Source organism: Fulmarus glacialis, unplaced genomic scaffold, assembly GCF_000690835.1.
Source record: "Fulmarus glacialis isolate BGI_N327 unplaced genomic scaffold, ASM69083v1 scaffold610, whole genome shotgun sequence".
Lineage (NCBI taxonomy): Eukaryota > Metazoa > Chordata > Aves > Procellariiformes > Procellariidae > Fulmarus > Fulmarus glacialis.
The window spans coordinates 130053-144511 of record NW_009189458.1 but is presented as its reverse complement, the minus strand read 5'-3'; the positions used below and the strand labels follow the sequence as shown (position 1 = coordinate 144511).

General features: G+C 39.4%; 1 protein-coding gene across 1 annotated transcript in view; it reads left to right on the top strand.

Annotated features, from left to right (window-relative positions):
- The first annotated feature begins 222 nt into the window (after window positions 1-222).
- The window catches only part of SPON1 (spondin 1, extracellular matrix protein), a 33672-nt gene continuing 19435 nt past the window's right edge, over window positions 223-14459 (top strand). Inside the window, exons 1-2 of the mRNA XM_009582060.1 lie at window positions 223-228; window positions 2021-2085. Of these exons, the coding sequence (XP_009580355.1) occupies window positions 223-228; window positions 2021-2085 (71 nt within the window). The remainder of the gene's footprint in view (window positions 229-2020; window positions 2086-14459) is intronic.

Here is a 14459-nt window from a genome sequence, read left to right as displayed (position 1 = left end):
ATAATTTTGAATGCAAAGGTGTTCTCAAGGCAAGTAAATGACGATATGCCTGGCTGGAAAGTCTTAGGATGTTGAAAAAAGGAAAAATAAAAATAAAGGCAAATTCCATTGACAGATAAACACAAGCAATGTCTTTTAACTTCAGATTTTTAACTGCATTCATTTAATCAGTTTCCTTTTAAATCAGCTTGAGAGAAAGCTGCCTCTTCCACTTTTGAAGGCATGGAGGTAAGAAGCAGGTTGCCATAGAGGAACTTGGAGGGGATGCATCTCTTCTGCTCGGTGCCGCCCAGCCGCGCTGCAGCTCAGCCTGCTGCTGCTCACCCGGGGCCTGCCCCGGTGAATTCGCCTGCTGGCATAGCTCTGCTGCGTGCTGTTTGATTGCTCCCTTTCATCCTAAAATTCTCTTTATTCAAACTACATTAGTAGTATGGGAGGTTGATTAAATCTTTTTATACTTACTTGCATTTATAGAGTCAGACTTTCAGCTATATTAGCTCAGGACATTTAATGTAGTATAGGCTTTGGCCAAGCATCTGTATTTTTAAAAAGGATTTTCAATAAATGGCTTATCTATCCACTCAGATTGAGGGAGAGGTCATGTCACATACGTATTCCCGAGACTGAAAACCTTGTGTGTTGCAGAGAGGGCCCGTCAGCGCTGTAATTACCTTGCTTTGGTAAAAAGAGGGAGTTAGAAAATATTGAGAGTGGTAGAGACAATCAGTGAATATTGTTTTCTTTAAACAGGGGGTGCATGTGGACTAGAGCTAGTCTGGGGTATCGGAACTATTGCTATCAAGCAGGAAATTGCACTATTATCACTAAACTGAAAGGTCAGCGCTGTTGGAAGTGTCAATTACTGGTAATGTATGAGGTGGGTTTCTTAGTCTAATTGGGAAATATTTTTAAAAGACAGTAGAAATCATGAGAGTGAGTTGTGAACTTTGTGTTCCTCTAGGCAAATTACTGGGGTGGATTCCTAAGGGAGATGCGGAAAATGCTTCTAAAAAAGTGTGATAGATGTCTTTTGAGCATCAGAGCCTTGTTAACGGTCTCCTGCCTTTGTCCTGGATTTATTGTACCAATATAAAGTTTAGAACTGCTGATGCAGGAATTCCTACAGACTTTAGGAAATAATCTTTGTACAATCCTTTGCCACACTGTGGCCTTCCATAGGTGGGTGCTGTATTTCACCCTGTAATTTTTACGTGAGTAAATGAAGAGCAAAGAGAAAGTGTTATCAATGGCTTTACTTGGAGGAGATTGCAGTGCATCCACTATGGACTCTTTACATCCTTACATATATGAAGATAATAAATAATACATCATACATGCTCACAGGGTGTGTTAGATTGCCTATAGCAGCAGCCTTTAGTTTTTGCCTCTTGGCCCATGGATCTGTAATGCATTAAGAGCAATTTTTCTATCTTTGCTTGCTTTAGCCTGGTAAGTTCCTCAGGCCACAGGGATTGTCAGAGAGTCACAAAATCAACAGCCTAAGATACACGTTTTGCTAATAAACTACTACATGTGGACTAACAGCCCAGGATACAGCACAGTTATCTTTCTGTGATAGTGTTACCAGAACAAATTCAGTTTGGTCATACTGGTTTGGGGTATTTCTCCAATGCAAAGATCTTCTTATTTATACCTGTCATCACAGTGCGCCACTCTGAAAGCTTTCCCTTCAGCTCATGATGCAGAAATAACATGGTCTGTGAACTGCTGCTGGTCTTTTACGCTCGCTTCAGTTCCTGCAGAAGGGAAGGAGACTGTGCCCAAGGTCTGACTGCCTTTGCTTGCTGCTCCTGCCTCCTGCGTTCATACAGGCTCCTTGGGGAGCCCTGGGCAGCTGAGGACACGAGGTGCTCAGATAACAAAAAGGACAAAACGAATTTCTCATAGGCAGAATTTGGAGGCAGAGTTTGATCTAGTACCTCTTACTTCTTGCTGTAAATCGTATTACTCTCATTGTAAAATTGTCCCAATCACTTTCTTGTTTTGTGTCTCTTCACAGAGCGATGAAGTTTTAACAGTCATCAAGGCAAAAGCACAGTGGCCTGCCTGGCAACCTCTGAATGTGTAAGTAAGTGGGGAATAGTACGTCTCAATAGCCTTGTGTTCAGTGTTGGCTAATGGACTGCTCTAAACTCATTGTCTCATAAAATCATTCGCTCTTGTAAAGAAACAATCTAAAAATATTTTGATAGATGAGTTTTTAATCTTTTTTTGTTTTTTGCCAACAATTGCTTCTCTTGTTCTTTCCTCTTTAGCATCTCTTCATTTTTTACATGCTTTGATTCACTAAATGCTACAGGAGGAGGATTATCCCATGGACTTTGTGCCTTCATTGAACAATGCTTGCTCAAAAATATATTGTACTATTCTACATGTAGTATTTTTTAGCATCCCGTGTCACGCACTGTGACCACGCACTGTGTCAATACAGCAAATCCTCAATCCACCAACAAAAAAATCCTAAAGGAGTAATTTTTTAAAATGCTTATCTGAAACACCCTATGATAGCATCATGATTCTGATGGTAGTAAACCGTGGTTGTTTTACCAAGTGAGACAGCTAGCTAGCTTCCCAGGATCCTAACTCTGGGCTCTCGGGCACTCAGCAGAAAAGAGGACAAAACTCTTTTTCATGATACTCTTGAATTTACTGGTTGTAATTTGGGGGGGAGTGTTAGGGGGGGTCGTTCCTGTATAACTTATCTGTGCTTGGCCCAAAGTTCGTACTAATTATCCAGGCCCAAATGAGTGAGACTTAGAAGAAGTGACTAAAGATGAGAACCCAGTATAAGGGGTCACCCCATTAGCTGAGAGTCAAATTAAGTTCTTGGAGAAGCAGGGCAATTGGTCTATTGCAAGATTGTAGGGAACAAACAGGGAGTCCTGTTTTCTCTGTAAAAAGTATAAGGGAAGCAGTTAGAGGAACACTGTGTCTGGTTTTGTCATCTGTATTTCAGAAAGTATGTGAAAATTTGGAGGTTAGTCAGAAAAAAGCTGCAAAGGAGTTCAGTTTTTAGAAAACATCCCCTATCGTAAGAGGCTTAGAAACTCGTAAGCAGCTTAGGACTTAGGCTATTCAGTTTATCCCCTCCCCCCCCAAAAAAATAAAAAAAGGTTAGGAGGTGAGCACAGCTTAAATAGTGAAAAGATTTCTGATAGCTGATCCTTCTTTAATCTAGAAAAAAAAACCACTATGAAATCCCTCGTAGCATGGAAGCTATGGAAGGAAATTCATGACAAGGAAATTCTCGCTAAAGGTATGGGAAAGGCTTTAAGAGTGTGACTAGCCTTCAGAGCTAGTTCAGTTACCTGAACATGAGATGGATTTTCCATCACTTGAATATATTTTAACCCTGAGACAGAGTTGTAGGTTCTGCACAGGAATTGTGGGTTAGGCTTTTTTTGGCTGGTGTTATGCAAGTGGTCAGTCCAGGTGACAGTAATAGCATTCTTTATTTATGGTCTTATTCCCCTGAAATTTTCAGTATTTGGATTTGGTAGTGTTTGCCACGTAGTAGTGGTGGATAGCATTTTTTTCCCTGCTGCCTTCTTTCTATTCGCTCCAAATTAGCACTTTAAAATGGAAACTTTTTTCCACTTCTCTGTTCTACTACGGTGAGATCTCTGACTGAAATAAGCCATTTATTTTTTCCTTCCAATTTCCGTTACTTTCCTGAAGTAACATTTATGTATGGTGTTTCTGTATCAAAGTGAGCAATACTACTAGGAATTGACTGCTCTGGGTGCGTGGAAGGCTTTGGCATTGACAGGAGAGCAGGTTTGTACTTTGTTCACGGAAAGATGGAGAGAGGATCTCCTGCTCCAGAGTCTCAATCCATCATCTTTCAAATACACTGAATATATGACATAACAAAAATCAAAGCTAATTAAAATATGTTGCCGCTGGTCATAATAGCTAGTTTAATACAGCACTGAGAAACTTCACAAAAAAGTTGAAAGTGAACAATTTCAGATACTTTCTAGGCATATTTTTTCACAGACATGCCTGCAAATGCTTCTGCAGCATCCTCCAGATGTTCTTCCAGTCAATTGTTACCTTTCCTATATGGTAATTCTTACCTTTCAGTAACATCGAAAGGAATAAATCTTGGTATTTGTGCTTTCAAATGCTGTGCAAGCGTTCCCCTAACAAATGTTCCTTCGCTTTACAGGTAGTGTTGGATTTTTGGCTTTTTAAATAATTTTTTATCGTATTTTGCCATGATGTCCTTCTTTTTGATTCCATTTTAAAATATGATCTAAGCTTCAAAAGAAGGCAAAATTTTCAATAGCCATTAACTTCTGGTGTTAATTTCCCATTTGCTGATATGGATGGTCCTTCCTGGAATTTAGATTAGGGTTGTCAAGTATTGGACAATGACTGCTCAGGATAAACATCTGGTCTATTATTACGCATAACACAGCCACCTTACTAATCAAGAATTGACTAAAAGTCATGAATAACCTTCTTTTGCATAATCATTAGTTATATATCTAATATATAATACGGCGTGATAGTGGTGTCAAAGTGGCGTTACTATGTGTCATAATAAGCACAGCCTAAAAACCTTCCTGAATGTGTTTTACAACAATTACAAAATGCATAATACTAGCGAGCCAATTTACGGAGGCCTAAAGTGTCGAAAGTTGGCAAATTCAGCCTGCTCACACTTCCAAGTTTATCTCCTGATCCCATATAGTAATTGTAATTGCTAACACTGTGCAAGTTACAGTACCAAGTTAGTTACAGCGACTACACTTAAAATCAGAGGGAGGAGGAGAACAATTACCTCCAAAACTTGGGAGAGGGCTGTAAGAGCATTAACCTGTTTGCGTGCTGTTGGGAATCCGGGATGAGGCACCACGGGCACCAGGCTGCTGCCCCAGGTGAACATGTTATCTGAGAGTAACAACCCACAGCTAATGGGGCTGGAGTGCAGTGACATCCACATAGGTGGTGGCAGACACTGCCATGGAGGGGAGACGTACGGGCTCAGTATTTGCTTGTTGCAGGCACCAGCTCAGTCAGACTCATCCCTTTCAGGGGAAACCCGAGAGAAGAGAAACCAGATGGGAGCACGCACCGAGGCTCAGCACAGCCCTGGGCACCAGCCCTGGTAATCACCAGCCAGCCGGGACGGGCACTGCGCCTGCCCCCGCGGCTGCCGGTCCCCTCCCGTCTTTCCAAAAGAGCGAGGGAGACTGCAGCATCTCCTGCTTTCCTTACAGAGGCTGTAGCAAGGCAAGCTGCTAATTCTTGCCCACATCTTGAGCAGTTGGTGAGCCCTTGCATTTCCACTCTGGTCACCTGTAATAATGTGCGAGAGGATGGTCTTGGCTGGGCACCTCCCATGGATTCATCGTGGAGTTAAATGGCTTTTCTTCTGCTCTGTTGATGCCGGTCAATGAGGCTGTGACTCCTGAGGCCAGTCGTACCTCATTAAGTAATGTTTCAAGCTCTGTATGGACTGAGGGCATGAAGTGTGTAAGTCTGTGTCTAAATCTGACAGTGATGCCAAAAGCCTTTGGTTCATGACACTACTGATAAGAAGGGAAATATAACTGGGAGCTTTTCTTCTGCTTGGGGAGAAGAAAATAGAGACTTGTCAGTGCAGATCCAGTGGGCATAAAGTGCCTCCCCAGGGAGAGGTCTTTGGCTTCAGAAATGAGTTCAGATGCAAGAAATTACAGAATGGTCTGAGACAGTTGCCAGCCCTAAGCAGGGAAGGATATAATGACACTAAGTAATTTTCTTAAATGCTTTCTGTTAATTACAATTAAGGCTAATACACTTTAATATATTGTCGTCTCCCAGGACAATATGATGCTATGGAAACTACATCCTGCCGTAGACTTAATGTCTTTTATCATTCCTCTCCTCAGTTCCTGCATATGCCTGCTTTTTGTTACTGTTTTTCTTTTTCCTTTTTCTTCCTGTCACTCATCTTCATTATCCTCCACTCAGTTTCTTATCCAAGGCACCAGCATACAAAAAACCCTCCTGAGTTATTGCATGCAGGAGGCGGTTTTGGGTGATCTTTCTGAACTAGTTTTATGGTTGCCCATGGTAGCATGAGAAGGAGTGCCAGACCAAGTAATAAAACATTTTGCTGTTGCTTATGTTTGTATTACCAAGTTGTGTGTCTGAAATTCTGACTTTAAAGTACTTGCAGGGAATGCATTCTTCCTTGAGTGTAATGGTATCAGTATACAGCCTGCTGTCAACTGAAAGCAGTTTTTCTTATCTTACTTGTATAAACAAGAGCACAGCTCATTGCTCCCTTCCTCTCAGCTGTGTTTCAGGCAGAATTAAATTTTACTTCATACTCAGCTGCAAATCATTGGCCTTTGGCAGTATGAAGGATAAAATACAGCAAATACAGATAGTACAACGGGTATCCAAATCTGCATATCCAGCACCTGTAAAATAATCAAGCAACGACAGAAGAATTTGGGGATAAAGAAGGCAAGACTTTTAAAGATAGTACACATCAAATTCCACAGGAGCGTATACCTTTAAAAATCTTGCCTTGAATTCCCTTCCCCCAGATGGATGGGTGGTTTGGGGTTTTTTTTTTTTGGCTGTATTTGTTATGCCTTTATTTCAAACGTCTCTATTGTGACATCCCCTGTCCTGGTTTCAGCTGGGATAGAGTTAATTTTCTTCCTAGTAGCTGGTATAGTGCTGTGTTTTGGATTTAGGATGAGAATAATGTTGATAACACACTGATGTTTTAGTTGTTGTACACTAGTCAAGGGCTTTCAGCTTCCCGTGCTCTGCCAGGTGCACAAGAAGCTGGGAGGGGCCACAGCCAGGACAGCTGACCCAACTGGCCAATGGGGTATTCCATACCACATGATGTCACGTTCAGTATATAAACTGGGGGGAGTTGCCCAGGGAGCCATGATCGCTCCTCGGGGACAGGCTGGGCATCTGTCAGCAGGTGGTGAGCAATTGCATTGTGCATTACTCATTTTGTATATTCTATCATCATTATTATTATTTTCCCTTCCTTTTCTCTTCTGTTAAACTGTCTTTATCTCAATCCACAAATTTTACTTTTTTTTTTTCCTGATCCTATCCCCCATCCCCCTGCAGGGGGGAATGAGCGAGCGGAGCGGCTGTGCGGTGTTTGGCTGCCTGCTGAGTTAAACCACAACATCCCCCTTTTTCATTCAACACACACTTATATCTAAATAAGAGCTTCCCAGAAGAAAATAAGCACAAATCCTCATCAATTAGTCCCACTCCATAATGTGAGTTACAGAGTCAGTTACAAGAAGAAAAATGGGACCCTTTTGGGAGGTGGCGGGGGGGGAGTCAGTTGTCGGGCACGGAAGAAGCTGTCAATTCACATCTTGGCATGAGCTGGATTGTCTTTAACGTGGTGAAATCCAAGCCACGCGGCGCTGTCAGGGCACTTGCTGTTCTTACAGCTGCCTGTTTTTTTACGGTCACTATGTCCTCTGTGATTCCTCACCATCAGGGAAAAGCATTATCATACATGTATCTTTCTTTTATATAACAGCATGTTTGTTGTGATGGTTGGGGAGAAGGAGAAAGCAGATTCTTCAGGTGGATTTCTGATTTTCCAAAATGGCAGCACCTCCAAGCCAAGATACGGCATCAGAAGAAGGAATATCGTTTCACCATACAGTTCTCAGCTCTCAGGAAAAAAAAAAAAAAAAGAGTGGAATTGGAAATGGATAGTTGGACAGGAGTCACACATTAATAGACATCTCTCTGGGATGTTTCTGAATTTCAAAAATATGTCCAGTATAAGTATATGGCTTGCTCTTAATATAGGCTAAGGGAGATTTGAATGGTAATTCAATATGTCTAAACACTAGCTCCTGTAAACCAGGAAAGCATTCAGCCCTATGCAATACTGTGGAATATGGACTTCCATGTACATATAGCCTAACACTGATAAATGCAAACATAGATCAGACATAGGATGGAAATTATTCTCCAGTATGTCATGTATTCCGTTATTAAACACTCAGTACCTTATATCATGTGTCAATTCTGGCTTTTCCTGGTACATAAAAAGGCAATATTGATTTGAAAAAAAAAATTAATTGAAAAAGTAGCTTTAACTTTCTGTCCTAAAACCTTTCAGATTCTAAAAAAACCAGCAAGCAGACCTCACTTCCCTGCATAAATTAGCTGCTTATTTCCCGTTCCTTTCCTGCCAGAGTTTCAATCTGCAGCCCTAGCTAGGAGAAAGAATACATTTGTACAGGGGTCTCCAGCAGTATGATTGTAATTATTACTAAGCACATCATGTGTTTTCTAATTATTAATTTTTTCAGTTTATTTAATTATTTTAGGCTCAGTAGATCAACCTATAGACAATGTATTTCAATGCAAAAATCCAAGATATTTTATCTAGGAAAATAGCATAGTGAGAGCACCTGACATTAAAAGGTTATGTTTTTCTGAAATATTCACAAGTATGACTTTTCATGCTCCTCTCTCATTTGTCTTTTTCTTTTATGCAAAAACACCACTGCTTTCCAACCTTTTTACCTCCTCAGTCCTTTCTTAGTTACAAGCAATGCACATCGAAGTGATAGGCATTTTTCTTTATTAGAATTCTGAGCTATTTGAAGTTTGGAATATTATCCTCTCCTTCCTTATGTCTCTTCTGTTTCCATTTCATCTCTCTGTGCTGTTTGTGTGAGTAGTCATGGTCCTGTGGTTTTCCTCTGTTTCTTGACTGTGTGCAGAGCTTACTCTTTTTCTCATCCATTTAAGCAGCTCTTCCCCATTTATTTGGAGATTACCTGAAAACACTCCAGTAAGCACTCAAAAGTGAAGCTTAGAGAAAAGGAGGCCTATTCCTTTATATTTCAGATGGATAGAACTATTTAGTCCAAACCGTTTATAAGTTAGTATGGTTACCTCATCATCCCCTACAAATTATTCCATCAATCCCCTTCTATTTCAAATTTTACATATCCTTGGTATCTTTTGTCTGACTCCAAAGATATTAGGGCTGTTTTTCCTGGCTTGCAAGGAGGATAGCAGAAAATGCGACAGGGTATTCCCAAGTATGTTTTCAGCATCGAGATAGATAATATGACTAAACCGGGCAACAAACTAAACTGTTCCAGAAATCAAAGGAAGAGTATTTGGTGATGGGGAAGGGTGATGGGAAGTGCAAAAATGTTCTAATCCAAAATATGTTTGAGTTGGTGGATCGTACTAGCTGGAGAAAAACATGCTGACATACCCTTTTGCATTTTCCTTCCTTTGTTCTTGAGTGAAAGCTCTTGCAATCTTTGCTTTCTTCCAGAATTCTTCTGCCACAATTTGAGCAAAAAATGTTTGGTTTATGTTTTGATCCTGCAGTGAATTTGCTATGATCAATGAGTCTTCATTTGGGAATCGAAAGCTAAGCCACAGATGAATAGGGAATTTCATCTATTTGGGGTTTCAGCATTTGTTTGTTTCTTGTTTTACTTCTTTTCTACCTACATTTTTTACTTTTTGCTTTTTTTTACTTTACTGTAATCTTCTGCTATTCTTGTGCCCACAAAACTTCTCTTCCTTAAAGTAGCCTCCATATTTAGGTCACTGAACGATTACTTAGATGTTGTTAAATAGAGAACCACTTAAGTCATAAATTTAACTCTTTACTGCCTTCTGCAATGTAATGAAAGAACTCCCTCTTCTCATCTTATGCTTCATTGTTGAAGATCTCAATTTATTGTGTCTGATATTCTACTCTTTACAACTCACACAGCCTTAATGTGGTGTTGTCTCACTGATAAATACCCTTGTGGAAAACTACCCAAGGTTATGTATACAGTAGCATACTTAAAAGAAGTCTTCAACAGTGAAAACATCTTTACTAACAATTTGTGACTACATTAATGTTACCAATATTATCTAATCAGTTCCATCAAATGGCAGAGAGCTGAAACATAAACATCATCCATGTATACCTCTCTGGTGACATTCTCACATGTTGCAAGTTTTGTGAGGTTCACAGAGAGAGGCTAATTTACAAAAGGACATTGGAAGCCATTTAGGCAACCATTTACTGTAAACACCTAATTCTCAAACTCTCAGTTCCTGAAGTGTTTACATACCTAAACAGCTATTAGTAACATTACTAAATGCATAAAAATACAACCAACTTTCAGTGTTCCCAAAGTTCACTACATTTTCACAAGGGTGAGGGGACCTCTATTAGGCAACAGATCACAACTAAACCATATTAACATCGATAATTTAATAGTTGCCCTGCCTATCAGTGAGGGCCTGATCTTCAAGTATACCTTTTAAGTTAGCCACACACACATACGGTCAGCAAAATAAAGGGTATCACCCCTTGATGAGATTTTAATGGTAACACCTATCTCTGAATGTAAAATTCAAACCAGCAACCTACACAGAGAGAGCCCTTTACTATCACATATCGTGTTCTTCTGGCTCAAGCCTTGCCACTTTGCGTGGAATGATTAAATATTTATTAGCCAGAGAAAGAAAGCAATCACTAGGATTTGCCCCTCAAGAAAAGGGAGGGGAGACAGAAGAGTTCTCTGAAGGAGATTAATCGCTAAATGTTTGGTAAACAGTGAGTTAACCAGCTTTGTAAGATGGGGAAGGGGCATGTGTGGAATAAGCACAGATCAGTTGCATGTTTCATTAATTAGAAATCACTCTATTTATTTTGTGGCACTTAAGCAATGACAATAGCTTTTTCAGTTCCCGGGCTGCCTTGGAAGAGAGACTGTTCCTGGCTAAAGAAGGTATTTTGTTCAATTTCCAGGTTTTTAGCCTTTTTTTTTTTTTTTAACACCTTCACATTACTTAAAATAGAATGCATGAATTAGGTAAATTTTGGAAAAGAAAACACTTAGATTTGTCTCCTTTTTTGACTGATATTTACTGAACTCACCTTAAGAAACAATGTTTCTGTTTACCCAAAAATGCACTTTTAAAGTAAATGATAATTTACAAATAATTTGCTTAGATCTCGTTGAAATTGATTTTCCATTACTTGCTTAATTTCTCTGTGCTGGGAAAAGGACAAAATTACACACATTTGTATTACATTTGTAATAAATGGAGTAGTTTTTAGAATGAAGATTTCAAGTAGACATTTCCTTTTGTGTTGTCCTATAAAATAAATATGTTATTTGAGGAAGCTTTTTAAGATTTTCTGAAAATTTTTCAGAAGTAATCTTTTTTAGTATTTATGTAATTCATCTTTATAACTATCTATCTGGAGAATTTGAGAAATTAATTTACCTATCCATCTATGTGAATTATCCATTTCTATCTAAACTGTGTATGTGGATAAAATGTACATGCACACATGCCACAACTAAAGCTGGCATTTTTTCTTTAATAAGACCTATATTAAAAAATATTTATAGCCTATATCCAAAATCAGTACCTTCTTGTGCTCTCTACATTTGGAGTAATTTGTTTTGGAGAACTTAATGCGGAGACTGTTGGAGGAAAAAGAAACAGATGTACAGAGTAGCTTCATGGCCTCGATCAGTGATCTTACTGAAGAAAAAAAAAAGATTTTTGTTTCTCCCTGTTTATTTGTTGCCTCTGATTTTGATAAAACCAAGCTAGTGTCAACAACTTGCTTATTCCCTTGTATCATGTTTTAATTTTGACATTGTTTACTGCAGTTAATTCTTATAAATATTAAGGTTAAAATAATAAAGCCGTTTATGCCAGCTACATTTTTTAAGGCATTTCAGATAGGGTCGGTATGTGCTGAAATCAGGTGTGACAGCAGCACAGGCCTGAGCCAGCTGAGCCAGTTGAACAAGAGGAGCAGAGAAGGTGCAGCCTTCAGACCAGGTTAGTCCCCAACGCGTGTTCAGAGTCCCCGGCACAAACCCACACCGGCACCCGTGCTGCCCAGTCTGGCATCAGCTGCTGCCTGAACGCACCAAAATAAAACCACCTCGTATATGCCTATATGCTATAAATGCGCCTTAAGCGACCTTTCTCGAAATGCTTTCACTTTCTGTAGGGAATGCTACACTTTCTGTAGGGACGGAAGGTACATGACTTACGGAGAGCCGATAGAGTTTGTTTAACTGTTCAGGAAATCCACGTAACCCAACCATGGTCCATTTGTAGTGTCATGATCAAGTGAACCCACCTGTCGGCACAGCCCCAGCCGGGGCTGCTCTGTGCCAGCGAGGGGCTGGGCTGCGTCTCGTTAACGGGCCGTGGCTCTCGTTAACGTGCCGCCACCGCCTGGCTCGGCAGGGACTCCGCCGTGCACCGAACCCTGACAGAAACCTCCCTCCTGCTTTCCTCTGGAGCCAGACGTTTGCCGTGTGTAACTCAGAATCCCCATGTCAGAGCCAAATGCTGTTCTCGACTAGATCTATATTAATCAGCATTGAGAGGGGAAGATTCAAATCAATGCACCTTTCAGCTTTGATAACAGAGAGGCTTTAGATAAAAAATAATGAAATGCCCAGAGCCCTAGAGGCCAGAGACCTGACAACGTCTGTAAGTTAATTCTGTGAATTAGTCTTCCTCAAGCATCTTATTAAGGGTTGATAGAATTACTCGCAAGTACCACATTAACCTCCTCATAGCATACAAACTGAAATTCATTGAAAAGTACCTATAATTTTCTTTAATCAACTTCAATAGAGAAGACGGGGTTTTGAATTTTGCAGTCATTCCAGTTCCTATCCATCCACTTAAAATATTTCACGTGAAATGAAATTGTGCCTTTCGTTCTTTTAAAATATTATGTAGTCACAAAAGTTTTGTTTTGTGTGATGTCTAGGTGAACAAATTCTGAGATTAGTTGCTTACTTTCAGTTACGTGACTCTTTTCTTATCCCATTAAGAATGCTGAAATGATTTTCTGTCCTGCCATGCAATGCACTGTCCATAAATAGCTGGTATTGGTATCAGAATGTAATTTATAAAAATATACATCAGAAATGAGTAAATTATTCAGCTGCTTAATTAATCGAGTCCTCAGACTACCCATCTAAGAATTAAAAAAAAGAACACGCATACTTGTATTTGGGTTTAACTGGCATTCCGAATGGCAAAATACAGACTGAACTGCAATTAACCAGCTGTAATGGGCATAGTTTAAATTTTATTTGTTGTTTTCTCCAGAGTGATAAGAAAAGCTCATCTCATAGTCCTTTAATCATCTATCCACTGTATATCATTAACATTTGATTATACGAATTGCTTATAAACACTGTTCCACCTAATGATTTGAAAAATAAATCATGCATGTATAATTTCACCTAGTGTGATTAAGAGTCAGCAGAGGGTTATACAGAAATAAGGAAGCTTCTAATTTATTGCTGCTACTTATTTTCCTTATAATGCTCATTTTTCTTGCATACTTGTTAGACATTTTCTCCTAATTGGTTGAATGCTGCATTTATCTTCCATTTCGTCTGTGCTTTTAAGAAAGTAAGGTTCAGATATTTTCTTGCTTTACAAGTTTATATATCCTTCCATAGCTGCATTTAACCCATTGAACACCTTATTATGATGTGCATGTGGTTGCATTACCTTCAAGTTTCTTTTAACAGAGAGAAGTGAGTGTAGTTAACTCTCTTCTTATAACAGAAAAGTGCACGATAAAGCCAAGCAGCTGTTAAATCTTTTGGTGAGGAAAAGGTGAAGACGTATGAAGGGCTGGGACGTTATTTTAATTAAAAGAAAATAATGTAGGTCACATGGGCAATGATTTGTTATACTGTGGGTGTAACCTGGTGACTTCAGAGCATTTGTGATACAGTGGAACTTTGGTGGCTCTGCGGTTAGGGAGCTGGGGCGTGAAAGGCGCACACGGAGGAGCTCACAGTCCTGTTCCAAAAAACCCATGCTATTTTGGACACCAATAACGTTTTGATGTTACAACAGATTTTTGAAAGACATTTTCTTTCCTTTAATACAGTAGCAGAACTGTGAACAGTATGGCCCTTGCAGAATATATTACATACTGAATCATTATATAGAATACCTTATAAAATTAATAGCAGTACTACTGCAGAAGAGGCATAACAGTACTGTAAAGCTCCACAGAAGCACGATCTTTACTCATGAAGTTCAATATTCCTTCAATTTTAGATTATTTTCTTAAAAAAAAATCAATTAATATCTATACTACAGATAAATTCTTCTGTTAGTGTGCGTGGTAATGCCATTAATGTTAGTTGATTTACTCCAAAGCTAAGGTGCAAATAATTTCTTTGGTGTGTAACTATTAATTTAGTATATGGGACAATTTCATACATTTGACTTTCCTCATGTGAGTAGTTATGTAAATAAGATTTGTGAGAGTGCAGCCTCTCGCCATACAGGAAATTGGATAGCACGAACAGTTCAAAAAGAATAACTGATTAAAAATGAAACTTAAATAACTATCATGCTAAGACAGTGTCAGGTTGTTGCCTGAAGCAAAG